General features: G+C 62.3%; 3 protein-coding genes across 6 annotated transcripts; 2 read left to right on the top strand and 1 right to left on the bottom strand.

Moving 5' to 3' along the window:
* Positions 1-642: 642 nt before the first annotated feature.
* On the top strand, positions 643-12,389 carry LOC308181395 (alpha-2-macroglobulin-like protein 1). 4 transcript variants are annotated; one of them, XM_080564652.1, is made up of 36 exons: positions 643-863; positions 1,242-1,431; positions 1,583-1,745; positions 2,014-2,066; positions 2,713-2,733; positions 2,886-3,039; positions 3,185-3,269; positions 3,383-3,512; positions 3,596-3,710; positions 4,415-4,524; positions 4,614-4,778; positions 4,937-5,167; positions 5,476-5,533; positions 5,610-5,755; positions 5,989-6,138; positions 6,367-6,564; positions 6,798-6,924; positions 7,152-7,308; positions 7,453-7,678; positions 7,747-7,873; positions 8,145-8,266; positions 8,441-8,492; positions 8,717-8,791; positions 8,936-9,112; positions 9,300-9,381; positions 9,516-9,672; positions 9,776-9,850; positions 10,057-10,213; positions 10,300-10,514; positions 10,604-10,819; positions 10,892-11,016; positions 11,102-11,192; positions 11,292-11,360; positions 11,453-11,555; positions 11,705-11,746; positions 11,955-12,389. In XM_080564652.1, the coding sequence occupies exons 1-36, from the start codon at positions 790-792 to the stop codon at positions 11,984-11,986; spliced, it is 4,470 nt and encodes a 1,489-aa protein (XP_080420778.1). In that variant the 5' UTR covers positions 643-789; the 3' UTR covers positions 11,987-12,389. The 4 variants fall into 4 exon arrangements, with proteins under 4 accessions (XP_080420778.1, XP_080420779.1, XP_080420780.1 ...); XM_080564653.1 differs by having other exon boundaries at positions 6,798-6,900; XM_080564654.1 differs by lacking the exon at positions 2,713-2,733 and having other exon boundaries at positions 644-863; positions 2,858-3,039.
* Positions 12,390-12,720: 331 nt separating this feature from the next.
* On the bottom strand, positions 12,721-19,559 carry FTSJ3 (FtsJ RNA 2'-O-methyltransferase 3). The gene is made up of 22 exons (XM_080564662.1): positions 19,457-19,559; positions 19,189-19,296; positions 19,000-19,105; positions 18,754-18,800; positions 18,584-18,663; positions 18,253-18,352; positions 17,981-18,175; positions 17,769-17,884; positions 16,891-16,995; positions 16,611-16,711; positions 16,443-16,523; positions 16,201-16,353; positions 15,748-15,883; positions 15,435-15,640; positions 15,206-15,329; positions 15,030-15,123; positions 14,630-14,783; positions 14,445-14,521; positions 14,170-14,272; positions 13,841-14,024; positions 13,666-13,760; positions 12,721-13,371 (listed from the first exon to the last, which is right to left on the bottom strand). Exons 2-22 carry the CDS (start codon positions 19,253-19,255, stop codon positions 13,182-13,184), a joined length of 2,514 nt encoding a protein of 837 aa, XP_080420788.1. The 5' UTR covers positions 19,256-19,296; positions 19,457-19,559; the 3' UTR covers positions 12,721-13,181.
* Positions 19,560-19,953: 394 nt separating this feature from the next.
* Positions 19,954-23,444, top strand: PSMC5 (proteasome 26S subunit, ATPase 5). Its single transcript, XM_080564663.1, has 12 exons — positions 19,954-20,108; positions 20,381-20,452; positions 20,744-20,813; positions 20,916-21,013; positions 21,359-21,415; positions 21,547-21,777; positions 21,992-22,118; positions 22,281-22,471; positions 22,576-22,674; positions 22,812-22,922; positions 23,034-23,120; positions 23,342-23,444. The coding sequence occupies exons 1-12, from the start codon at positions 20,070-20,072 to the stop codon at positions 23,393-23,395; spliced, it is 1,236 nt and encodes a 411-aa protein (XP_080420789.1). The 5' UTR covers positions 19,954-20,069; the 3' UTR covers positions 23,396-23,444.
* Positions 23,445-23,475: the final 31 nt, after the last annotated feature.

Genomic DNA, 23,475 nt, shown 5'->3' on the forward strand with positions numbered 1-23,475 from the left:
CTTATCGCACTCTGTAGGTACCTTAAAGGAGGCTGTAGTGAGGTGGGGGTTGGTCTATTCTCCCACGTGCCTGGTGACAGGACGAGGGGGAATGGGCTAAAGTTGTGCCAGGGGAGGTTTAGGTTGGATATTAGGAAGAACTTCTTTACCGAAAGGGTTGTTAGGCATTGGAATGGGCTGCCCAGGGAAGTGGTTGAGTCACCATCCCTGGAGGTCTTCAAAAGACGTTTAGATGTAGAGCTTAGTGATGTGGTTTAGTGGAGGACTTGTTAGTGTTAGGTCAGAGGTTGGACTGGGTGATCCTGGAGGTCTCTTCCAACCTAGATGATTCTGTGATTCTGTGATTCTGTGAAAAACAGGAAAGGTCTGGGAACAAACCCTACTGAGAAATCACCACCAGCTCACATGGTGTTCTAGTAGCATGCTGCCCGCTTTTGTTTTGGAAACTTGGCCCCGCTCCCTCCTTCCAGCATTTCCCAGCAGCTGGGGGATTGCAGCGAAGTGAAGAGGTGCGTAGGAGGCTCCTGCCCCCTGGTTCAGAACCTCTCCAGCCTATGGGAACATCTCAAATTGCAAAAGTCCATCACAGCCTTGAACCCAGAATGGCAAACATTGTCCTGGCTATATCTTCGGGTCCACACTGGCTGCTCGTCCCGTGCCTTGTTTGCTCACTGCGGGCAAAGCGAAGCTCTTGCTGGGGAGCCTGCAGCAATACAGACGCAGGTCTTCAGCCACCCAGCGCCTGCAAGGAGATTGTAGCCACCCCAAAGTCCGTTTGCAGCTGGAGGCATGGGGTCTCCAGCAGCCCTGCCCTGCCTGCTCCTTCTCGTCCTGCACCTCACAGCTGGAGGATCTGCAGCGCTGTAAGCCCTCTTCGTGTCCACCTGTCTGTCCATACCTGGTAGGAGGGTGGTTAGTCTTGGCTCGGTGCGCAGTGGGACATAATGGTCCCTGTGCCTGCAGTGGCTGGTGGGGGTGGCAGTGCTTGGGGTGAGCTGCCCATGAGCATCAAGGACGTGACACCTGGAAGCTTCTGGGGCTGGTGGCTCTGGTTTATTGTGGGTGCCACCCCATGCAGTGTTGGTGGGCAAGCAGAGCCTTAGCTTTGCTGAGCCAAGAAGCCAGGGAGAGGCCAGAAGCAGGGAGAGGAGGTGCAGTGGGGTGGCCCTGTGGTGGCTGCCCCAGGCTTTGTTCCTGGCTGCCCTCCCCATGCCCCTCCTGGTGGTGCTTCTCCTTGCCAGGCATTATGTGGTCACGTCCCCAGCTGTGATCTACCACCCCCACACAGCGATGTTGTGGGTCCATCTCAGCGACCTCCCCCAGCCTGCCCAGGTGACTGTCCAGCTGCAGAGAGCAGGGGGGGCTGGCAACATCACCCTGCTGGAGAGGAAGGTGCAGGAGCCTCACGTGCATCTGAATGTCACCTTCACTGTGAGTGTCACCCCAGGATGCCTGGACACCCCACTGCCTCCAGCTCGCCTGGGAGCTGGGCTGGTTTCCCCATCATTTTATAGGATTTCCCCATGCAGGCAGAAGATCTCTGCGCCATGACAGCCTGTCTCCTGGCATTTCCCCCCTTTAGGCTCCAGCCCCCTCCAAGGGGAAGGAGGAAATTGTGGATCTGCACGTCTCAATCCAGGGAGATTCCCTGGATGTCTCCAAAAAGAAGAAGGTGATGCTGAGAGCCCTGGAGCCTGGGATCTTCATACAGACAGACAAGGCTGTCTACAAGCCTGGGCAGCAAGGTGAGGGGCGAGATGGGGTCTGGCTGGATGAAGGACCTGGGGGCAGCAGGTTCAGCCTTGCTCCCACCCAATGTGAGCTGATGGAGATGTGGGGCTCACCCCAGGGTGCTCTGGGACCTCCAGCACTGGCCCACAGCAATGCCAGGACATGCTGGCTGCATTGGCTGGGGACAGTGCCCTGCTGCAGGGCTCAGGGTGGGCTTCCATTCACCTTCCCCGTGCAGATGTGCCCACCACTCACTCCTGTTTACTCCTTTGCTCTTTCCAGTGAAGTTCCGAATCATCTCTTTGGATAAAGACTTCGTTGCCAGTGACAAGCAGGTGAGGACAGTGCGAGGGACATGGGGAGGTGACAGGGCTCACTGAGCTGCTCTCCTTCCATCTCAGCAAGCCGTGGCAGAGGTTTGGGGTCAGACAGCATCTTTCCCTTTGGGAATCCTGCCCCAGCCAACTATGCCTGGGCTGCCAAGCTCGGGATGTGTTGTGTCCTTCACACAGCTTTGGCAGGACAGAGAACCACAGAGTTAGTTGCACATGAGACACGGGAATGCTCCCACTTAAACTTTCACTTAGGGACATAGGAATGGTGAGTGGCAAGCAGGGAAAGTGCTGTTGTTATCCGTCAAATCACAAATCACCAGAATTATAGGTTAGTTCACTCTCTGGTGCTCCCAAGCAGTCACTTGTGTGTCTGGAAGTGCAAGAGGTTCCCAGATGAAATGGCTGATGACTTCTTGCAAAGGTGCTGGGAGATGCTGTCTCTCCTTGCCATGCTGGCTCACCTCAGCTCGAGCGATCCACAGGCTCAAAATCAGTCCCAAAGCAAACCAGAGGGGTGGAAGGTCACAGCAGCCCACAAGCAACCCTCGCTGTCCTTTGCCTGCGGTTCTAGAGATGTCCCCACCCTGGGGAGAGCCTAAGGAAAACTTTGAATTTCCCCTGTAACCATCTCCTTCTTGCCTTCCAGCTGCCCCTCGTGTTCCTGAAGGTCAGTCTGGGAGGTGCAGGGAGGCTCCTGGGTGGTGTGGGCGTGGGAAGGTGGCATGGCTGGGAGAGGGGGAACCTGACACGGGGGTGCTGGTTGGGCTCCCCCGGCTGCCCTGGGAAGCAAGGGCCAACACCGCGTGTCCCCCTGAGCAGGACCCCAGAGGGAACCGCATCGCGCAGTGGCGAGACGTGAGCCCGCGGCAGGGCATTGTGGACCTGTCCCTCCCGCTGGCCACGGAGCCTGCCCTGGGCACATACACCATTGAGGTGGAGGGGAAGACTCGCTCCTTCAGCGTGGAGGAATACGGTGCGTGGGGACCAGTGCCGTGAGGAGCACGGTGGGAGGGAGCCGTGCCTTGGCACGTCCCCGTGGGCAGCGTGTCGTGGCCACCTGGGCACCCATGTCCTTGTGCTGGGATGGACAACTCCTCCTCCTTCCACTTCTCCATCAGTGCTGCCCAAGTTCGAGGTGACCATTGGTGTCCCCCCCATCGTGCTGGAGAAAGACAAGAAGCTTCGGCTGGAGATCTGTGGGAGGTGAGCCCGAAACAGGCTGTGCTGGGAGCACGGAGGGGATGGGGGGCACGACACGATGCGGCCCACCAGGTGCTGTTTCTCCCCGTGCCCCCTGCCCGCCCTCCACCCAACAGGTACACCTACGGGAAACCCGTCCAGGGGAAGGTCCAGGCCACCGTGTGCAGGCCCTTCTTGTTCGGCCGGGTGATGTACATTCCTGGGCCATCCTCACCAAGGACAACCTGCATTGAGGTTGGCGGGCAGGTGAGCAAAGCTGGAAGCATGGGGGACAGTGGAACAGCCCACCCCCAGGACTGCTCCCAGCACGGCTGACTCCCTCCCTCCAGACCGAGAAGAACGGCTGCTTTTCGACAGATGTTTTGATGGCTTCCTTCAACCAGACCAATGGCAGGCTTCAGAAGCGCGTGCAAGTCAAGGCGTCACTGGTGGAGGAGGGGACAGGTAGGGGTGGTGGTGTCCTCCTGCTCAGGAGTGGGATCTGTTGTTGCATTCATCCCTGCGTGCACCCACATGAGCATAGCACGGAGGTGTCAGGCTTTCTAAGGGAAGCCCCCGGGCAATGCTGTGATTTAGAGGTATGCGTGTGTAGAAATCAGGCCCAGGAGGGGATGCGAGACAGCAAGACAATACTTCGCATAATGAGCAGAGAAATGGTCAGGAAGAAAAATGCTTTGCAAGGATCCAACACCTCAACCCTACAGCCAGCAGCGAGTGTAGTCCTTGTGACGCAAAGCAGTCCCTTCATTCGGTTCTGTGGCGCTGCTTCCTTCCCCGGGTGGTGAGCGGGACTGTCCACCCCACCCACCAACCCGGTCACACCAGAAATGACCACTGGTGGCTTTACTTTGGAAAAAATGAGAAGACTGGGGGTTGTTCCCAGGCCCATGGGCATTGAGGCGGGCCCACATCATGGTGCTTCAATGTCTCTTACAAAGTCTTTGCAGTAAACCATGCCTTTGCTTCAGGTCTAGAACAAGCCACAGAAGTTTTGATCCTCTTGTAGGAGGTGCAAACGGTTCTCAAAGATGCTGGGTGCAGAGGGAGAGCCTAGAATGTCCAGGGACCCTTTATGCAGCGAGCTGGCAGCAGCCAACCTGTGCCTGGTGTCCCCAAGACACACTCGGCTCCCTTCTCCTTCTCCACAGGGCTGGAGATGAACAACACAAAGAGCTTTGACATTTTGCCTGAAATCTACAAGGTTACCCTCGAGAACACCGAAGGCTTCTACAAGCGTGGGATTCCCTACACCGGGACGGTAACAGGGATCCCCCACAGCCCTGCTCTCCCAAACCTGCCCCACGGCTCCAGCCCAACCCACACATCTCCCCTTCCCTCCCTGTGCAGATGCGTCTGGAGGGACCTGGTAGCTCTGCCCCCAAGGAGGAGCAGCTGGTGCTCATTGTTCACCATCAAGGAGAAGCTACGAGACACAGCTTCCTGACCGACACGTCAGGGAGAGCCTCCTTCGAGCTGGACACCTCTGGTTGGACTGGCACTGTGACCCTGCATGTAAGCAACCTGTGTCACCCCCGGGGCTTCTCACATTGCTTTCTCCATTGGTATGGGGCTGGGCACCTTCTCCAAGCCAAGAAAACAGCCCGAGTCAGTGGTGCCCGGTGCCGGGTCCTTGAGGCTGCTGAACCCTGATTTCCGCCCTCATTGCTCAGGGTCAAGTCAACAAGTCGGCTCACACCCAGGAGAGCAGTGGCTCGTCACCCCTCTACGAAGCAGCTTTTGTGGACCTGCGCCCCTTTGTTTCAAAGAGCCAGAGCTTCCTGCACATCCACAGGCTGGAGAGCAAGCTGCCCTGCAGCCAGCCCCAGCAGCTCCAGGTGGATTACATCTTCAACAAGGAAGCCTTGGGGACTGAGCTGCAGAGACTGGACGTGGTCTTCCTGGTGAGCCTTCGCCTGGGGAGGGAAGGCAGCAGGCATAAGGATATGAGAGTCCCTGTGTACACACACGTGCACAGTTGTGTCCCCAAGGACCAGACAATTAGCGTTCTCTCCTGGCTGGACTGAAAGACCAAAGCCTGTTAGCAGAGGTGTCTGCTCACTGTGCTTGCCAATGGGAGATATTGTGGGGGCTGGAGACTGGACAGGTTCAAAACCATCACAGCACTCGAGCCCTGGGGTCCATCCTCCGTCAGGGTATTTTGGGTCTACACAAAGCGTTGGGTTTGCCATTCCCATCTCCTCCTCTGCAGGTCATGGCCAAGGGGACCATTGCCACCATCCTCAGGAAGGAGCTGTCCATGGAGGCAGGTAGGTCCCGCAGCACGGATGGGCCATGCAGGGCTCTGCTGCCCATGCCTGGACCTCACCTCCCTTCCCGTCCCAGGGCTGAGAGGCTCCTTCTCCCTGGAACTGCCTGTTGGCCCTGAGCTGGCGCCCATGGCCGCAGTGCTGTGCTACGCGGTGCTGCCCAGCGGCGAGATGGTGGCTGACAGCACCAAGCTCAGCCTGGCCAAGTGCCTCCCCAACAAGGTGAGTGGAGGCTGTTGGAGGCCAGGAAATCTTCCCCTGGCTTGTCATGGTGCTCTGTCCTGCTCCAGACACCTCACAGCATCGCAGCCGCTCTAACCCATGCCCTGATCCCCAAACCCTTGAGCTTGGTTTTATCCATTTCCGTGCTACTCCAGAAGACCTCCACATCCACAGCTTTGTTCTGCTCCTCTGCCGTCCTGCTCTCGTCCCCTGATGCCCCTGTCCCTCCCCAGGTGAAGCTGGCCTTTTCGGAGGAACGGGCGCTGCCCGGCTCAGCGCTGAGGCTGGAGCTGGAGGCAGCCCCGAGTTCCCTGTGCGCCATCCGCGCTGTGGACCGGAGCGTGCTGCTCTTGAAACCTGAGGCTGAGCTCAGCATGGAGGAGGTAGGTGGTCCCACAGGGGCTTCGCCCCCTCTTGCAGCACTGTGGACCAGCCGGGATGGAGGAGGAGATGATATCAACCAGGGCCTCCCTGGTGGGGACTCTGGCCTGTCCCCAGCTGGATGTTCGGTCCCTGGGACCAGGTGGTGGCCTGGTGGCTCTGGGGGCTGGAGGCAGGCTGGCAGCAGACCCCAGTTGGTTTTGTGCCTTATATGTTGTGTTTATTCCCAGATCTACAAAGTGCTACCCAATTTTGACTCCCCTGGAAGCATTCGAGACCCAGAGCCCTGTTCACCTTTCTGGAGACATCCCCGCTTATCCCGCACCCCACCTATGAGAAACACAGATTCCGTTCTCCGTTCAAGGAGGTATTTTTTACCTCCACCTTTCTGGGAAAATTTCCAGGTGGACGCCTACAAGTTATTTCAGGTAAAGGCTTGTGCCTCTTTGCTCCTCTTCAGGCAGGAGTCAGCCATGGTTTGTGCAGGGTGCCCGGTCAGCACGGCAATGCGCCATGAAAACCACGTTTGTGGGGAAAGCCTTTCCCAGACTGCTCCCCCTCCGCTTGTCTTCTTCTGCAGCCCCGTGACCATTCACAGCTCTGGTGGGAATATTTGCCCTGCTGGGTTTTGGGGACAGCCAGCTTCATTTCATTTTTGCAGGACGCAGCACTGAAACTTCTCACCAATGCCAAGATCGGGACTGCTTGCGAAGAGTGGTTCAACATGCCTGTCTTACCTGACGTGGGCTTTGCGGGTCCTACAGGTCGGCGTCCTCACAAAGCACTCGGTAGAGAGGGGCTGGGCAGGGGTGTCCCCATTCCTGGTGGGGTGGTGGGGAGGGCTGTGTCACAGGGCTTTGCCTTACAGAGCCACTGGAGGTCTGTGGAAGGCTCAGGTGGCTCAGTTCTTGGTTGAAGGGGATTTTGGCTGCTCGAGGCTGTCTTCAGCAGAGATCCAGCCCTGGGCTGATATGCAGAAACCCACGGACCCTAATTTCTGCTCTGCCTTTTCTAGATAACATAATGCTCTTTTCCGGACATCTGACGAATAATAGGATGGGTATCCCTGCTGTCTTCGACAGTGCCTTAGAGGTACCTCCCATCCAGGAGGAGCCGCCGGCTCCGCGGTCGTACTTCCCAGAGACGTGGCTGTGGGACCTGGTCCCCGTGGGGTGAGTGGGAGCGGTCTCTGCATGGCCAGTCCCAACCCCACCTCCTCTCCTGTGTTGAGGGACCTGGGACGACCCCAAAAACTGCCCAGATGCCAGCAGATGACTCTTGGTGGTCTCTTGATGCTCTGTCCCACCACCCCGCAGGGAGGAGGGCTCCGTGGAGGTGCCGGTGACGGTGCCCGACGCCATCACGGAGTGGAAAGCTGGGATGTTCTGCACAGCGCCCACGGGCTTGGGGCTCTCCCGTACCATCACCCTCACGGCCTTCAAGCCCTTCTTCGTGGAGCTGACGCTGCCCTACGCCGTGACCCGGGGCGAAGCCTTCACCCTGGCCGCCACCGTCTTCAACTACCTGCGGCAGTGCCTGAGGGTGAGCGGGGTGGGCCGGGGGCTGGGGGCTGCGGCCTGGCGGGGGCTGAGGGGATCATGGTCCCGCAGGTTCGGGTGACACTGGCGGAGTCGGCGGAGCTGGAGGTGTCAGAGACCGCGGGCGGGACGTACAGCGGCTGCGTCTGTGCGGATGAAGCCAGGACCTTCCGGTGGGACGTGAAAGCCACCAGCCTGGGTATGGGGCACTGAGACTCCCTGTCCTGCTGCTTGGGGACCCCCCCTCATACGATGGGGTGGGCAGGGAGGATGGAAGCAAACATGATGCTATCTGGGAGGCTCTTCTCTGCTCCATTTTCCCCTTCCCCATCACCTATCAGTACTGTTCCTCTCCCTGGTGACCCCATCCCAACCCAGCCAGCCCCACACAAAACCTGATGCAAGCCCATGCGGCTGCAGTGCAGGCTGGAGGGCTCTGTGGGATCTGGGCCCCCCATTTGAATCTGCAGGGGAGGTGAACATCACCATCAGCACCGAGGCCATAAACTCAGAGGAGCTCTGTGGTAATGAGGAGCCCGTGGTGCCAGCCCAGGGACGCGTGGACACCGTGATAAAGCCCTTGCTGGTGCAGGTCAGATGGGTTATGGAGGAGGGAGGAGGGATGGGGGCTGAGCAGTTCTGGGGGAGGCAGCAGGAGGACCCCTCTGCAGGGTCCTGGGAGCATGGGATGCTGGCATGGCTTTGGGGACGTGGGGGGGAGGCCAGTCCCTTCTCCTGACTGACCCTACGATGCTGCTTCCCACAGCCCGGGGGCATCCTGGTGGAGAAGGCGCACAGCTCCCTGCTCTGCCAGGAAGGTAGGATGTGGGGATGTGGGGCAAGGGTGCTTGGCTGCTGGTCATGAGGGCCCCCAGACTGGTGGAACCAAGGACCCCGGAGTCTTTGGGTCTCCAGCCTGAGGTGTCCCAACCCAGCCTTGAGCCCGTGGAGGGATGGAGCACCGAGGGGTGGGTGAGGACAATGTGGGGCCAGGCCTGGAGGAGCTGGGCATCCCCACTGCCATGGCCCTCCATCCCTGCAGCCGCTGAAGAAGTCTCCCTGAAGCTTCCTGCAAACATCTTGGAGGGCTCCCAGCGAGCCCACGTTACTGTGATGGGTAAGGGGTGCACAGAGGGCGCAGAGCTCCATGACCCAAGCTCAGCTGGAGGCGGGACCCCCACTGAGCTGAGGTGGGATGGGATACGGGGTGCCTGCTGGGGGACACGGCCAGTGACGATTCTCCTCACCTCCCCCGGTGCAGGCGACATCATGGGCAATGCGTTGCAGAATGTGGACCGCCTCCTGGCCATGCCCTATGGCTGCGGGGAGCAGAACATGGTCCGCTTCGCCCCCAACATCTACATCCAGCAGTACTTGGAGAAGAGCGGGCAGCTGACCCCTGACATCCGCGCCAAGGCGCAGGGCTTCCTGCAGAGCGGTCAGCGTCCTCGGACCCTTCTCCCCATCCTACCCTGCCTTGCTGCCCAGGGGAAGCCCGGGCCCCCCACCTCTGTCCCGTCTTCTTCCCTGAGCCCTGGGGTGGGTCTGGCACCCAGGCTGCCTATGGGGTCTCCCGAGGTGGGGTGCAGACCGACGTGTGTATCGCTGTCCCCATCTCCCCGCAGGGTACCAGCGAGAGCTGCTCTACAAGCACGCTGACGGCTCTTACAGTGCTTTTGGGGAGAGCGATGCCAGCGGCAACACCTGGTAAGGGACCGCGTGGCACGGGGCAGTGCGGTGACATCCCTCCAGGGACCAGCCATCTCCTCCTGCCACCAAACAGACCCCATCCCCGCTCAACCCCTGGGTCCCCACCCCTCCGACGGCTCTCTGGCTCTCAGGCTGACGGCGTTTGTCCTCAAGTCCTTCGGGCAAGCCAGAGCCTACGTGGCCATCGAGGAACAGCACATCACGGATGCTCTGCGCTGGCTGCAGAGTCAGCAGCTGAAGACAGGATGCTTCCGCAGTGTGGGCAAGCTCTTCAACAATGCCCTGCAGGTGGGCACGGGGTGGTGTGGGGGGACGCAGGGGCGGGTTGTCCCTGGCACGTCCCTGTGCTGGTGGCACGGGCAAAGCCATCTCCTGCTGCCCCCTTTTGCAGGGCGGTGTATCGGATGAGCTCTCACTGTCAGCTTATGTCACGGCTGCGCTGCTGGAGCTGGGGGCGTCCCCAACGGTGAGGACAACCCCGGTCTGCCCTGGAGGGGAGCAGGCGCTGGGACAAGGGACCAGCCCAGCACCAAGGTCTGGATGTGTCAGGCCACACTGCTCTGGGCCGGACCTTGGTGTAACTGGTCTCACTGGGCAGAGGTCCCAACCTGGGCGCGGTGTTGTCCGTGCCCTGACTCCTGACTCTGCTTGGTGGCCCCCTTCCCACGCCAGGAACCCGTGGTGAGCTTTGCCCTGCAGTGCCTGGAGGCTTCGAGCACCGACGACCTCTACACGCAGGCGCTGCTGGCCTACGTCTGCGGGCTGGCGGGGCGCGAGGAGCAGCGCCAAGCCCGGCTGCGGAGCCTTGTGCAGCACGGCATCAGCACAGGTACCTCCTGCACCCCCCCATGCCACGCGGGACCCCCGTGCCCATTGCTGGGGGCTGCCCTGCCCTGCCACCCTTCTCTCTCCCAGAGGGGCAGCTCTTCTGGCAGAGGAAGGGGAAGGCTCTGCCCACGGAGTCCCTCTGGGCTGCGGCCGCGCCGGCAGAGGTGGAGATGACCGCCTATGTCCTCCTGGCACACCTGACCCAGCCCCAGGTGTCCTCCACCGACCTGGCCAGAGCCTCCCAGATTGTCCGCTGGCTCAGCAGGCAGCAAAACCCCTACGGGGGCTTTGCCTCCACGCAGGTACAGGCGTCGGGATCCCAACGGGGGCTGGGGCTGCTGCAGGCTGCAATTCAGGGTGACCTGACCATGGCTGGGTGCTTCTCGCCCAGGACACCGTGGTGGCCCTGCAAGCTTTGGCCAAGTACGCCACTCTGACGTACGGCAGCAACGGGGACTTCGTGGTGACAGTGACAGCCCCGGCGGGCTCCACGCAGGACTTCGTGCTGGACGCGAGCAATCGGCTGGTGCTGCAGCGGGCAGCCCTGCACGAGCTGCCGGGGCTGTACGCAGTGCAAGCCCGCGGGCAGGGCTGCGCCCTGGTGCAGGTGGGCACAGCCTGGGGTCCCCGTCCCCACGTGTCACCCATCGGGTGTCCCTAAACTCCTGTCCCGCCTCAGGTGACCCTGCGCTACAATGTGCCACCACCACCCAGCACGGGGACGTTCGACCTCCGTGTGGAGACCGAGCCCAAGACGTGTAGTGCGGACGCCAGTGCCCACTTCCGCCTCCTCCTCCGGGCACGGTGAGGGCAGGGGACGCCCCCTGGGTTTGGGGGGGGGCGGATGGGGGGCAGCGCCCAGCCTCAGTACGGGGCTCTGCCCTTGCAGGTACACCGGGGAGCGCCCCACCACCAACATGGCTGTCATCGAGGCCAAGCTGCCGTCTGGCTACATCCCGGACAAGGGCTCGGTGGCGGAGGTGAGGTCCCCGCTGCCCCTCCACTCTGCCTGGTGCTGGGTCCCTGTCCCGCACGGGGACAGAGAGACAACAACACTCCTGCTCTCCCTGTGTCCCCAGCTGAAGAGGCAGAAGCTGGTGAAGAAGGTGGAGGTGCAGACCGACCAGGTGACAATTTACCTGGACCAGGTGAGATGGGGCAGGGCCATCACCTCCAGCTGCAAGGAAGGGGCCAAGGTGGCCAGAGGTGGCTGTACTTCACCCTTGTGCCGTCTCCCCAGCTGACGAAGGAGGAGGAGACCTTTGTCTTCACGGCCACGCAGGACTTCCCCGTGAGGAACCTCCAGCCGGCCACCGTGACGCTGTACGACTACTACGAGACGGGTGAGCCCCCCTTGCAACCCCAAAGCAGACTCGCTGGGGCCCAGCTGAGCCATCCATTAGCATTGACGAGCTTTGGCTTCATTAATGGGAGCAGCCCAGGGCCACCTCGCCCTGAGCCCACGTCCCAGCGATCACTGCTCTCCTTGCAGGTGACCGCACGGATGCTGCCTACAGCGCTCCTTGCAGCTCAGGTAGGGGCTGAGCCCGGCACGGCAGAGGGGTCGCCCCACTTCGGGACCGCAGCAGACCTGGCCTCCCTCCTTTGCCCCCTGCACAGCTCCTCCCCAGGGGTCTGGGGTCACAGGGGGATGGGGCGCTGAGGGTCAGGAGCAGGCAAGGACTGGCTGGGGGTGGCAGAGGGGCTCTTCTCTCACAGCACGCCCGTGTTCAATTTTGAAGAGGCTGACAGCCAGGCAAAGGAGAATTTCTAGTGGAGCCTGAGGTGTGGCAGCCGGTCCCTCTCTGCTCATCCCAATGCCCTCAGCCAAGAACCAGGACAGCCAAAGATTTCTGCTCCAACTTGCCACAGCCCCAAGCCCTCCCCGGGGGAAGAACACGGCCCAGGCTCTCGCAGCACCACCAGCAGCCAGCACAGCACAGTCTTGAGAGCTTCTCCCCACAGTGCAGCTCCTGCCCTGCCAGACCCAGGGCAGGGATGTCTCGGGGCTCTGCACCACCCTGCCATAGACGGTTTTATGGGAACACCCTGGTGCAGCTCCCTCCACAAACAGCGCTGCCACTAAAAGGGATCTGGGGATAACTCTGCAATCTCATCACAACAGGTTCAGGCCCTTCTTACCTGCCCTGGGTCTAAATAAATACATTTTAAGTGCATCTTTTCTCTTTGTATTTCTTCTCCTAAACTTGCTGTGTCCCCCCACTTGGAGAGGGCGGTGGGGCTGACCAGAGGCTGGGGGGGTGGCTACTGTGGATGATGCTGGGCAGGGAGGGACTCCCGGGGCTGGCTGGCTGTTTGGCCCAACCTTTTGGGGCAGAGATAAATTGAGGTGTGCTGAGGTGAGCAGGCTAACCCCAGCGTTAGCAAAGGGACAGAGACCCTGTACAACCTAGGGTCCTTTCTGTGCCCATCGAGCAGTGCAGGAAAGGAAGTAACAGCTCAAATCACAGGCCCAGCACCTTGCCAAGACGCAGGAAAAGTCCCAGAGACAACCTCAGACTGGGGTTTATTTCTGTTGCAAATGAGGAACAGAGCTGTACAAACCGCAGACACTGTCCTGCCTCAGGGCTCAGCACCTGCAGCCCCACGCAGCCCTGGGACTTTGGTGACAAACATGGCGAGGACTGGAAGGGTGCTCGTTGCCCTGCAGTGCAAGGGTCCGAGCAGCACCCCAGCAGCACCAGCGAGGGTGACAGCCCTGGAGCTGCAGCCACACAGCCAGCGCGGGCAGAGGGTCGATGCTACAGCGCTGAGGCCAAATCAAGCCTCCCTGCCCCACTGTGGGACAAGAGGCAATGACATGAAGGCACTGACGTAGATGTGACAGCGCGTGGCTGTCACAGCCCTGCCCCCACGATGGGGGAGCAGCAGGGCGAGCCGGGAGCTCCTGAGGTTGCGGTGGGGGGACGGGAGCCAGCCCTGCCCCGAGCCCTGAGCCAAGTCCCGCATCACTTGCGGCGTCTCTTCTTCTGGTCTTTGCGCATCTGAGCCCTCACATCCTTCTTCAGGCGGCTGTCAACGACCTTGAACTGTCCCTTGACACCAGGGGGGCGACGCACCCGGGGTCCTACGCCCTTCTTAGCCACCAGGTACGTGACCTGCCGCTTCTCCTTGCCCAGCCCGGCCTTCTTGTAGATGCTGTGGGAGAAAGGGAAAGATGAAACAGACAACCTCAGGAGGAGCCTGCTCCAGGAATTTGGCTTTGGCACATACCCGAAGACAAGTATCAGGCCCAACCGCTCTGCTGTGCCTTAAGACAGGGCTTCCCTTGCTTACTCTGCCAACCTTCAGCCCCAGCCAGATGCTGCCCAGCCCTTCCCAGCCCTGCTGAGTTATCCACAGGAGCTGCCCCGTGCTGCGGCTGCAGGGATGGGACCTTGTAACCCAGCCCAGCGCAACGTGAAGGAGCTGGGGACCAGCTTCACCACTCACCGCCGCAGCTGGGCCACCTTCTCCCGCTCTGAGATATCCACCGTGCTCACCACGGCCTCCGCTTTCTTCTTCATCTGCTCCATCTTCTTCAGCATCTGTGGGACAGCAAAGGGTCAGGGACAAGGGGATCGGCGACGGGGACAGAGCACCCGCCCAGGACCACAGCCCCACTCACCCGCCGCTTCTTGCGGGCCTTGGCCTCCGCCACCTTCTTGATGGGGCGGGCGTTGATTTGGCGCCAGCGCTGCCGATACTCCTCAACCGTCTGCCGGTCCAGGGGTATCTGCTTGTGCCGGTGCTGCTTCTCCTCCTCCGTGAACCACTCTGGCAGTTCTCCCTCCTCCTCGTTGAAGGAGTACCTGGGGGGGAAACAGGTGAGTTGTGAGTGGGACACGGGGTCCCTGCCAGGTCCTAGTCTCGCGCTGATACATCTGCCACCCCCGTGGCCTGTCCCCCAAGAAGAGGACAAGTGCTGCTCCCCCTGCAGCACCCGCAGGGCATTACCTGTTGAACGAGTCGTCGATCAGGTCCCGCCTGGCCTTTTTGGAGGTGGCAATGACGGAGCCAAGCGCCAAACCCTCTGCATCCAGGACACGCGCTTTCTTCACTGAAGCACAGGGACAGGTTAAAGCTTGGCCCACCTGCAAACAGCCTGAGGCCCCGAGAGCCGCGAGCGGCCCTCCCAGACCAGCACCACCTGACCCTGCCTCCTGTCCCCAAAGAGAGACTTGCGTGGCATCACCCGGCGCACACAGGTGCAGACAGCGGCCCCCACTCACCTGGGTCCTCAATGGGCACCACCTCAAAGCCACACGGCTCGACCCGGCCCCGCTTCCTCTCCACTGGTGTTGGTGGCCTGCGGGGAGAAGAAGAGAGCATCAGAGCTTACGGTCTTCACCTCCCCGCTCTCCAGAAATGTAGAGCTGCAGGAGAATATCCAGACTGCCCCTCTCTCACCCCTCACCTCTCCTCATCGCTGCTGCTGTCATCATCGTCGCTGCTCTGCTCGGCCTGTGCTTCATCAGCATCAGCTGCTGTGTCTGCTGCAGGCTGAGGCTCCGCCATGGCGTCCTCCTGGGGAGCCTTCTTCTTTTTCTGCTCTTTCCTCTTCGCTTTCTCTGGGGAGAGGGAACCAGTGGGCGAGAGAAGGTTGAGGCAGATCCCACTGCAGACCCTTCCCCTAGAAGTACAGCTCATTAACACTAGTCCTAGCTCATTAACTGCGTAACATGGGCTGGAAGCAACCTCTGGAGGTCTCTTCTTCTGCTCAGTACGGTGCCCAAATTGCCATTTGATCCGGTGCCCCATGTGAGGCCACGGAGACGTCCCTCTGTGCTCCCCACAGCCACGCAGCCCCCACTAACTTGTCTGGGACTCGCGCCGTCTCTCAGCCAACATCTGCGACTGCCCCAGCTCCAGGTCCTCATCCGCGTTGTCCTCAATGCCGGCAAATGCGTCCTGGGGACAGGGAGCCGTGGGTCAGGGGGCGTAGGGCAGAGCCGGGGAAAAGCCCTGCCTGTTCTGACCCACTGGGACTCACCTTCCCAAACCACAGGCTGGTCTGCCGCTCCTTCAGCACTGACTTCTCCTCCAGAGGCACGAGGAGAGGATTCTCCTCTTCGTCGTCTTCCTCCTCTTCTTCTTCCTCCTCCTCAGGCTTCACCCTGTGACAGACAGCAGCAGGATCGGTGTCCCCAGCCAGGACAGCCACTCTCTCGATTTGCTCTCGAGGGAGCCCCTGCCCCAGGACGGCCTCCCCCAGCTCTCACCTCTTGACACCCTGCTCTCGCTTCTCCCGCTCCAGCCGGCGCTGACGAGCCTCTATCTCCACCAACTCCTCTGGGTCCAGATCACTGGCCAGGGACACATCGTCAGCTTCGTCCGGATCAGAGACGCAGATGTCATCATCCCCAGGTTGCATCTCCAGAAGGGCGTCTGCTGATGCCATGTCTCCCCGGGCCACCTCATTCAGCAGCTGCAATGCAAGTGAGACTGGAGTCAGGAGCTTGAGTCTCAGCCACGTGCCTGCGTACGTCCCAGCCCTGGTGGCTCTGAGAGCCCGCTCGCTTCCAGCCCACACACCTGGGTCCTGTGGATAGTCTGGAGGGAGAACATACTGGTGTCGCCACCGTCAGCGATGGAGACACCAGGGAGATCCATCTTCAGCTCCACACGTTCACGCTGCTTCCGCTGTTCCTTCAAAATCTTCTTCTTTTTTCTGGAGAAGGCAAAGGATTGAGGCTACGCTGCTCCCCCTCCCCGTGCACGCACCTCCCAGTAGCTCATCTACTGCCACGTTGACGCCTGGTCTCTCAAGAGATTTGGGATCCTGCAACAGTCAACCCACTGTGAGGAGTCCCCTTACTGGGCAGAGAGAGCCCGTGCCAGCTTGGAACAGCTGCTTCACCAGCTGGGAGAAGCGGAAAACCCCGAGAACCCCGGACCCCACCCCTGTTTGCAGGGAGACAGACCCTGACCCCTCACGCTACGCTAGCACAATGATACCCCACCTCTCCTTTCCTGAGCTGTTTTTACCTTTTTAGCTCTGCCAGCTCCTTGGCCTTCATCTCTGCTAATGCCAGCTCTACCTCCTCCTCTTCTTCTTTCCCCACCTCATCGGCTGTGGCTTTTGGTGACATTTTCTTCTCCTCCTCCTCCCGGCCTTCCTCCTCTTCACCAGAGCTCAGGCTGCCAAAAGGAAGGAGGTCAACAAACCTCTGCTGGTGGCACCTCCGCCCAACCACGTTGGTGCCTCGCGGCAGCGCCGTTGCTCCTACTTGATATCCAGCTCCTTTGCCTGCTCTTTCAGCTTTTTGGTCAAGAAACGCCGCAATTTTGTTCTCCAGTTCAGCAGGGCTCTGTGTGGGGAGGCAGCCTGTTAGAAACATCCACCCAGTCCCAGCACGACGCCCCGTCCCTGTCCCGGTCCCCCCTTCCCCCAGTACCTGAGCTCCTTGCGCCCCAGCACGCGGATGTCCTTGCAGCACTGACGCAGCTCCTCGGTGGTGGAACTGTGGTTCTCCAGCTCCCCGTCCCCCAGCGTGATCTGGATGGAGCAGAGGGATAGGGCTGTCAGCCCCGAGCCCCAGCTTTTGTTCTGCTTCCCTTCTGCAGGAACAGGGCCGGGGCAGTTGCTGGGGCACCCAGCTGCCCTCGTTCGCTGCTCCGTGCTCGGGGGGGGACCTGTGTCTGGTGCCGCCTAAGTCCCACCTTGCGGGCGCTCACCTCATTGGCCTTGGAGAGGAAGTCCACGGGGTTGGGAGCCTTGAGGAAGTCCATCAGGGTGAAGCGGTGGTAGAGCGTCATGTCACCGTCCGCGTAGCCCTCTGCCTGCGGGAGGACGGCGCCGTGTGAGCAACAGCACCGTACGAGACAGCTTCGCCACCCCCGGAGCAGCAATGACTCAGCGTAACTCCTGCCTTACCGCAGCGTCCCCCTGAAGATGCCCGCACGATTCAGGCACGAGGGTAGCCCCCGCCTGCCTCCCGAGTTAACGGGGCCAGAGCCAGAACGCCTCTCACAGCCCCACCTCTGACAGGAAGGTGACAGCGACAGGTTTGAGAAGCCTCAACAAGTCACCTCACAGACGCGCAAACCCAGTGGCTTTGTCCAGTTTTGCTGAACCATCATCAGCCTCCCCATTTGTTCGCCGCTTCTCCCTCGCTGCGCCACCTTCTCAGACTTTATCCTTCAGTAGCAGGGGTTGTTCCAGTGCCTTGCACCCCCCACTTTTCGCTTCCCTAGGCATCTTTACCTGCTATAATCTTTTCGGCCCCAATCCCCAGCTCGTTCCAGTTGCGTTTGGCCATATTGCCCAGCGAGGCAAACTGGCTGGCTGCCCAGCACCCTCCTCCCTCACTCCCGCAGCTTTTCACCTGCTAACAAGCTCTCCGTAGACATCCATCTCCCATTTCCACAGACCTACCTGGGCCCCGTGAATTTCCCTGTCCACCTGTCCCACAAGGAGTGGGTCACTTGCCAGGAGGAGAACAAGGAAAAAGCCTCGCCAGCGCCAGACCCTCTGTCAGGCTGTGCCTTTTCCCCTGGGCCAGCTCTCCGATGAGCGACACCTAGCCCACCCCAGCAGCTCCCCCTTCTCGTACCTTTGGCTTCTTCTTGCTGACCAGCTCACTGACGGACTTGGCCTGGACCTCGACCTCCTTGAAGGCGTATTTTGGGTCAAAGAACTTGCTGTCAATTTTGTCTGGCGCCTGATAACCTAAGGTGGGAGAAATCAAAGCCACTGACGGTTTTTCCTCCGTCCCAACCCAGTGCCCCAGGTTGCCAGCGACTGCAGGTCCCCACGGCTGCTCACCCTGGCACACCACGAAGATCTCAGCGGATTCGTTGCGGGAGGCCTGGGGCTTGGTGGCCTGGACCTTGTGGAAGAACTGCTGGAAGATCCAGAGGAGCGGCTGGTAGTCCCGGGAGCGAAAAACCTTGGTGATGAACCAGCCGCCTTTGCAGAGGAACTCGCAGGCCAGTTTCAGAGCCATGAGGGTCAGGTTGGCTGCGGAGGCGGAGAAGAACGCTCAGCAGAGCTGTCAGCGCGCCAGCCTCCCCCCAGCCGCACCAGGAGGGCCCCACCTTGGGAGTAAGCATCGTGCACCCAGCTGGCTCCCACGTTGGGTGCTCCGTCGTTCAGCACCACGTCCACCTTCCACGTCTGCAGCTCCTTGCGCAGGGCCTGAGGAACAGAGGCTTGCGTTAGCCTCACCTGAGCCCTCTCATTCTGCAAAAGCCGGCGGGCTGCAGCCTTGATCTACGTTCAAGCCTCCCTATCCAGGTGCTCTGCTCAATCCCCTGCCCTCTTTGTACCCTTCGGCAAGCCCCAGACAGGCGGGTGGTGCCCCTCCACCCAACGGACCTGCTGAGACCCAGAGCAGTGACGCTCGGGGCAGGGGATGCGGGTTCTCACCTGGCGACATTTCTCAGTTGTGATGTCCTCCTGCAGCGTCACCACGTTAGGGATGGGTCTGATAGGAACCAAATCCACTCCTGGCGTCAAGACAGAGGCGTCAATGTCATACCTCGGCACCACGATCCAGCCCATCCCCGACGAGTTCTTAAACCACCCCTAGCACTCACCAATGATCAAGCTGGAAACCGGCATGAATTTGGAAGCCACCTGCAGCCTGCGAGAACAGAGAGGACCAAAGCTACAGCACGATTCCACGAGCACCCTCACCCTTGCACAGCGCCGTCAGAGGCTCGGGATCAGCCTCGGCATCGGGGTCAGCAACCGAGCCGAGCCCCCCCCCAACGCAAACACCCGGGAGCTGCTTCACGAGAGGGGGGGTGTCCTGGCACAGCTCCGGCCCCGCCGCCACTCACCACCCGCCGGGGGCCGCGCACAGGTCCAGCAGTGCCCGGGCCTTCTGCAGGAACTGGAACTTGCGGTTGAGCTGGAGCAGCTTGAAGGAGGAGCGGGAGCGGAAGCCTGCGGGGCGGAGAGCCGGCCCTCAGGGGCTGCGGGGCGCTGCGGGGCGCTGCCGGGGGGGCGCGCGGCCCGCGGCCCCTCACCCGTCTCCTTGGCCAGGTGGTAGAACTTGTCCCGCCGGCTCCGGCCCGCTTTGCTCTTCTTGCCCATGGCGCTGCGGGGGACTCGGGCCCTGCGGCCCCGGCACGGACCTGCGGGGAGGGGGCGCCGTGAGCGAGGGGGGGCGGCGCGGCCTGGGGTGCCCTTAGGGCCCGGAGCGCCCCCCCCGTCCCGGTGTGCCCCCGGTGCGCCCTCAGGGTCCCGGTGCCCCCCCCCCCCGTGCCCCCTCCTGGCCCCGCCCGGCCCCCGCACCCCGACACGATCGCGGCCCCGCTCCCGGCCCCGGCCTCGCCGCGTGCCCCCGCCGCCGTCCCGGCGCTCCCCGCGCCACCCCCCCGACTTCCGCTTCCTCTCGCCCTCGCCGCCATCTTTAGAGTGGCGCCACCGCGCTGCCTTGGGGCCGTCGCCACCCGGCGGGCTAACCAGCAGAGGCTCGGAGGAGGCCGGGTCCTCTCGGGAGGGGGTGTTCCGGGCCCACCCGTCGCCCTCTGGCGGCTCGTAGCGCGGAGAAGCCAGCTTTGACCTTACCAAGATGGCGGACAAACACCGACCCGGCCGAAAAACCACCGCGCACGCGCACTCCTCCCAGCCGCCGCCGCCGCACCGCGCATGCGCCTCCAGACCGCCCCGCGGCGTGCCGATGGGGCGCAGAAGACGCATGCGCAGCGCGGCGCCGCTCTGCCCGGAACGCGCATGCGCACTCCCCACCCTCCCGACGCTCCTCCTCTCACGGGCGGGAGGGGGGCTGGCCGGTGCGGCGGGCGGGGAGGAAGTGACGTTAGCACGTCGTGCGCGCGGGGGGGTAGCCGACGGAAGCGGCCCGGCCGCCATCTTTGGTGCCGGCAGAGGGGGCGGCGGGGGCCCGATGCCGGCGGAGAAGATGGCGGTGGACGGCCCCGAGCAGGTCGGGGCGGCGCCGGGGGCGGCCGGGGGCGGCCGGGGCCCCGCGGGCTGCTCGCGGGGAGGGAGGCGCCGGGTCCTGCTGCCGTCGGGGCCCGCTGGGCGCCGTGACTCGGCGGGACTGGCTCAGGCGGCGGGGCCCGGGGGGGAGCGGGAGGGCCCGGGGGGGAGCGGGAGGGCCCCGGAGGGGGAGCGGGAGGGCCCGGGGAGAGCGGGAGGGCCCGGGGGGAGCGGGAGGGCCGCGGTGCCGCTGAGCCGCGCTGTCCCGTCCCGCAGATGGAGATGGACGACGGGAAGGGCGGCACGGGGCTGCGGCAGTACTACCTGTCCAAGATCGAGGAGCTGCAGGTGAGCCGGCCCTGGGGGGGCGCTGCCTCAGGAGGGGTGACTCTAAGCAAGACCCGCGAACCAAAGTTTAGGTCCACAAGATGAGCCCCAGCCTGCAGAGGAGGCCGCAGTGCTGCCCAGCTCTCGGTGACGAGGTTGTGCCAGCCCTGTCCTGCCGGGAAGGGATGTGCTGCCCTCGCGCCCATCCCAGGACGCTGGCTGTCCCTGATCCTCATGCCGGAGCCTGCTCGTGGCTGGCGTGCGTGGTTAGGTGAGGATGCTGAGAACTCAGCAAAGCTTATTTCCCCGCAGCTCATTGTGAACGAGAAGAGCCAGAACCTGCGGCGCTTGCAAGCGCAGAGGAATGAGTTGAACGCCAAAGGTACGGCTCCGCTCCTCTCATCTGCTTTGTGCAGGGCTCCGTGACCAGTCCTGCAGGGGGCTGCCCCCAAAACCTGTGCTGATGTCCCCCCTTTTTCCGTAGTGCGGCTGCTGCGGGAGGAGCTGCAACTGCTGCAGGAGCAGGGCTCCTACGTGGGGGAGGTGGTGAGAGCCATGGACAAGAAGAAAGTGCTCGTCAAGGTACGGGGCTGAGCTGCCACGAGGGCGAGCAGGGCTGGCTCCTGCCCGGCACCTGGACGGGGTGGGGCAGGACAGACTCTTCCTTTGTCCCCACGAGAGCACGAGCTTTGGAGGGGGTGTAACAACTGAAAAAACAAGGAGCGAGAGCTCTTTTCTCCAGAGGAGCGTATTGCAGCGGCTCTCCAGGGCCCCAACCATGCACGTGCAGGCAGGAGCCACGCGGGGTGCAGGGTGTTTGGTGGGGCTGGGTTCTCTGGCACTTCCCTGCTGCGGTGGGTGGGTTTGGGGCGTGCGGCTAGGAACTTTTACGGGAATTAACCCTTGCGGTGGCAACTGCTCTTCCAGGTGCACCCAGAAGGGAAATTCGTGGTGGACGTGGACAAGAACATCGACATTAACGATGTGAGTGTTTAGGGGGCTACGGGAGGGGATGTGCCGGGGCTCTGCGCTGCCTGTCCCCTTCCCTGCCGTGGGGCGATGTGGAAGGGCTGTGCGGTATCCCCGCGCCGAGCTCCCCTCCGCTCTTGGCGCAGGTGACCCCCAACTGCCGCGTGGCCCTGCGCAACGACAGCTACACGCTGCACAAGATCTTGCCCAACAAAGTGGACCCTCTGGTGTCCCTGATGATGGTGGAGAAGGTCCCAGATTCCACTTACGAGATGATCGGCGGCTTGGACAAGCAGATAAAGGAGATCAAAGAAGTGATTGAGCTGCCGGTCAAGCACCCAGAACTCTTCGAGGCACTGGGGATCGCCCAACCCAAGGCGAGTCCCTGCTGCTGTGGGCCTGGGGGGGGTGGCACCGGCTGGGTCACCCCTGCAGGGGTCCCCACGTGTCCTGTCGGCACTGGGGGGCTGGCTGGGCCCGGGGCCGTGTGGCAGCAAAAGCTGCCCGCAGCGCCCGCGCTTCCCCGGGAGCGCTGGTGGGGGTGCTGAGCCCCCCGGCAGCAGGGCTGAGGTCCCCACGTGGTGCTTTTAGGGCGTGCTGCTCTACGGCCCCCCCGGCACGGGCAAGACCTTGCTGGCCAGGGCCGTGGCCCACCACACCGACTGCACCTTCATCCGCGTCTCGGGCTCCGAGCTGGTGCAGAAGTTCATCGGCGAAGGTAAAAATGGTGCGGGGCGAGGCCGCCCCCCGGTGCCAGCGCAAGCTGGAGCCCCGCCGAGGGCTCCTGCACCTAGGGGTGGCCCGCGGCGGGACGAGCACCTCTGGTGTGGTGACCTGGGGGTGCGCGGTGCCAGGGCTCAGCTCCCCGCGGTCCCTGCAGGCGCCCGCATGGTCCGGGAGCTGTTTGTGATGGCCCGGGAGCACGCTCCCTCCATCATCTTCATGGATGAGATCGACTCCATCGGCTCCTCCCGCCTGGAGGGCGGCTCCGGCGGGGACAGCGAGGTGCAGCGCACGATGCTGGAGCTTCTCAACCAGCTCGATGGCTTCGAGGCCACCAAGAACATCAAGGTAAGAGGGCGCCGAGCTGCCTGGGGACGGGGCAGCGTCCTGCTGGCCCCGCGGCAGCGGCGGGGTGCCTGCTTGTGGTGACAGGGGCTGCCCTCCTGCTGCAGGTGATCATGGCCACGAACCGGATCGACATCCTGGACTCGGCTCTGCTGCGCCCTGGCCGTATCGACAGGAAGATCGAGTTCCCCCCTCCCAACGAGGAGGTGGGTGGGGGGCCCGGGGCTTCTGTCAGTCCCCTGCGGTCCGGATCCTCTCCTTGGGGTGGAGCGCGTTGTCCCCAGCCCTGTCCGGGCGTAACTCCTGTGCCTTAAGCCCTCACCTCGCTGCTGCTGTCTCGCAGGCCCGGCTGGACATTCTCAAGATCCACTCTCGGAAAATGAACCTGACGCGGGGCATCAACCTGCGCAAGATTGCAGAGCTGATGCCGGGGGCGTCGGGCGCAGAAGTGAAGGTGAGCCCCGGGCCCTGCCGCAGCCCCGGGCTGCCTGGGGGGCTCTGGGCAGCCCTGCCCCTTCTCCGTCCTCACCCGGTGGGGTTGCTGGAGCGTTTCTGTCCCTTGCAGGGGGTGTGCACGGAAGCTGGCATGTACGCGCTGAGGGAGAGGCGGGTGCACGTCACGCAGGAGGACTTTGAAATGGCTGTCGCCAAGGTAGGCGTTGCGGGGCTCCTCCGTCCCCGCTGCCGCTGGGCACAGACGGACCCCGGCAGCATCAGCGCAGCCTTGGGGCTGAAGGGCAGCACTGGGGGGCGTGGGGGGGGGGTGGAAGGGGATGGAGCTTGGTTCTGAGGGCAGGTTGGGGGGTTATTAAGTAGCCTTACGGGGGAAAACGGGGCTGGGTGCTGGGAACTAAGAGTCTCCTCCTTGCCCAGGTGATGCAGAAGGACAGTGAGAAGAACATGTCCATCAAGAAGCTGTGGAAGTGAGGGTGAGCTTCGGGCTGCGTTATCTCTAATAAAAGTGCTGCTGCGGCCACGTCTGTGCGCTGATTTGGGGAAACGGGCCA

The sequence above is a fragment of the Anser brachyrhynchus genome (genome assembly GCF_964034855.1).
Source record: "Anser brachyrhynchus genome assembly, chromosome: 22".
NCBI classification, from domain to species: Eukaryota; Metazoa; Chordata; class Aves; order Anseriformes; family Anatidae; genus Anser; species Anser brachyrhynchus.